Genomic DNA, 2,744 nt, shown 5'->3' with positions numbered 1-2,744 from the left:
GTGGGGCTGGGGTGCCGTTTGCCTGCCGCGAGGTTACATCAGTGCATTTGGTCCCGGTTCGCCCTGTCCGGCCAGGGCTGCTCCCCTTTGGCGTGGTGGGGGGGGCCCTGCCTGGACGGGACGGGGCGGGCTTTTGGTGTGGCTGGGGGACAGGGCAGGAGGGGATGGGAGGGGGTGTGGGGACCCCCTCTCCGGGGCCAAGGGAACTGATGGAGGAGTTGTAGGAGAGAGGGCGCCCGTGCCCCAGCACCCTATGGCAGGGTTGACGGTGCTGTTACTTCTTGAACATATCCTGCAGTGGGCCGGGCAGGTACTTGAGGACGGTGTCCAGGATGCTCTCCTCCTCCTCCTCTTCCTCGTCCCCACAGCCTGCTGGGATCGCCTTCTTGGGGCGCGTCAGGCTGCCCTCACACGGCTGCTCCAGAGCAGCTTTCTCCTCTGCTTCCTTCTCCTCCTTCTTCTTCAGCCCGTACTGAGAGGACACAGGCTCTCAGCAGGGCAGGCAGTGGGCACTGCCTGCGCTGTGCCCCGCGCCCATCGCCACCGGCTTGGGCCACCCTCCTCCCGGCCGTGCCGGCTCCCTGTCCCAGCCCCAGCCCGGCTGCCACAGGCAGGGGCGGGCACAGGGGAGGTGTGTGCCCACCTTGTCACGGATCTGCTGCCGGACTTTCTCCCGCTCCGCTTCCATGCGGGCATGCTTGGCTTTCCGCTCCTCCTCCTGCTGGCGCAGGGCTTCCTGCCTCTCCTCCTCCTTCTTCTGCGCGTCGGGATCCTTCTCCTCCTCGCCCCCCAGCATCTTCCCCATGTCCTTGGTGGCTCCTGTGCATAATAAGACCCTTGGTCGGTCCCCAAGGGTGCTGCAGCCTGGTCCTGCTGCCAAAGCCCCTGCAGCAGCAGGGAGGGCAAGGAGGTCCCTGGCAAGAAGGACCTGGGACATCCCCAGGGCCACTTGTGCTGAAGTGCAGGCTCGGGAGGCTGTGGGGATGGGGAGTACCACGAGCTGGCTGTTCTGCCCTAGTTCAGTGTCAGCTGGGGGAGATGCCAGCAGCTCCTTCTTCAGCACCCAGGGGACCTGCTGGGGAATCCCACTGAGGAGCAGAACAGCCAGGATTCCCCAGCCAGCCGCTGATGGCACTGGAGATGGGAAACCTGGAAGGCTCCAGCAGCAGCTCCCCACTGCTGGTGGCTCTCTGTGTGACTCTGTCCCCTTGCCACGTCCCTCCCACTGCAGTACTGGGGTGCTGGGCCAGCATTGCTCCCAGAGGGGGACCATTGAGGGGAAACAGCTCCCACTCACCGCCCAGCGCTTGCTTCATGACGAAGTCCATGGTGCCGGTGTGTGCGTGTGGCTAGGCCAGTGCCCAGCGCTCATCCACCGCTCTCCGGGCTTGCTGACCTGGGCCACCTGTGCAGGCAGAGAAGGACAAGGTTGGGGATACCATGCTGAGGTTCCCTGCTGCTCAGGCTGAGGGATGGAATGATCTCTGGGGCTGTGCTTTGCACCCTCTGCATCCTCAGCCCAAATGCCTGCCAGGATGGGCAGAGGGAGGTTCTGGGGTCTGCAGGCAGAGAGTGACAGTGCCTGCTCCCCTCAGCCCCCTCCCTACATCCCTTCTGGCCTTGAGGACCTGTGGAGGCACCAAGGCAGGGACTCCAGAGGGATGTTCCCCCTCAGCACTGCCCTTGGTGTGGCACCAGGAGCCCTGGTGTGCTGCTTGGGGGCTGGTGGGATGGGGACCCACCACACCACCATGCACCGTGTGTCCCTGCTGTGCAGGAGGGGGTGACAGACCTTGTGTGGGGGTACCAGTGTGGCACAGCCGGACCCGGGGTGCTGTGTGTGCGTGTGTGTGTCTATGGCAGCACGAGTGCTCTGCAGAGGGATGGGGAAGAGGCTGTTGGCAGCTTGCAGCAGCACTTGGGGGCTGCAGGGGTTGCAGGCAGCAGCCTGTGACTGTGTGTGTGATCCATGCGGGTGCTGCAGGTGGGTGACACTGTGCAGGGGCACTGCCTGTGCAGGACGGAGTGGGTGACACCATGCAGGGGCACTGCCTGTGCAGGGCAGAGTGGGTGACACCGTGCGGGGGCACTGCCTGGCGGGTGGGTGACACCGTGCAGGGGCACTGCCTGTGCAGGACGGAGTGGGTGCTGCGGGTGCCTGCGTGCGCTGTGTGTGAGCTCTGCTTGCGGGCTGTGTTTGCTCAAGAGGTGTGTTTGCGGGTGCCTGCAGGCTGTGTTTGCATGGGGGGTGTGTGCACACACGCGTGTGGGTAAGTTTGTGGGGCTGCAGGTTGCGTGTGCCCCCGTGGTGTGCGGGTTTGCAGCCTGTTTGCCAGCTCGGAGCGCGTGCGTGCGCGAGTTTTGGGGTCTGCGGGCTCTGCGGATGTGTGTGCACGCAGGGCTGCGGGCTGTGCCTGCCTGCTGGGTGTTTGTGCTGCGGGTGTGCGTGAGTTTGCACGCTCGGGGGGTGCTGCAGGCTGTGTGAGTGTGAGTGTGGGGGGGTTGTGTGTGCAGGTCCGTGGGTTTGCAGGCTGCACGGGGGGCTGAGCACAAATTTGCAGACTGTGTCGCGTGTGTGTACGTGTGGGGGTGTTGCAGGCTGCTTGTGTGCTGTGTGTGCGTGTGTGTGCATGCGGGGGATTACAGGCAGAGGGTGTGTGGGGGGGTGCCCGTGCTCCCCACGTGCCCCGTGTGAGTGGGGTGCTGCAGGCTGTGCTCGGAGCCTGGGGGTGCAGTTTGCAGCG

General features: G+C 65.1%; 1 protein-coding gene across 1 annotated transcript in view; it reads right to left on the bottom strand.

Moving 5' to 3' along the window:
* Window positions 1-6: 6 nt before the first annotated feature.
* CPLX2 (complexin 2) overlaps window positions 7-2,744 on the bottom strand; it is a 10,208-nt gene continuing 7,470 nt past the window's right edge. The window contains exons 3-5 of the mRNA XM_005418783.2: window positions 1,298-1,405; window positions 644-819; window positions 7-472 (exon numbers count right to left, since the gene is read on the bottom strand). Of these exons, the coding sequence (XP_005418840.1) occupies window positions 275-472; window positions 644-819; window positions 1,298-1,328 (405 nt within the window). The 5' untranslated portion in view covers window positions 1,329-1,405 and the 3' untranslated portion in view covers window positions 7-274. The remainder of the gene's footprint in view (window positions 473-643; window positions 820-1,297; window positions 1,406-2,744) is intronic.

Source organism: Geospiza fortis, unplaced genomic scaffold (assembly GCF_000277835.1).
Source record: "Geospiza fortis unplaced genomic scaffold, GeoFor_1.0 scaffold55, whole genome shotgun sequence".
In the NCBI taxonomy this organism is placed as follows: Eukaryota; Metazoa; Chordata; class Aves; order Passeriformes; family Thraupidae; genus Geospiza; species Geospiza fortis.
Note: the sequence above shows the minus strand (reverse complement) of the source record. Positions and strands in the feature narration are given on the sequence as shown.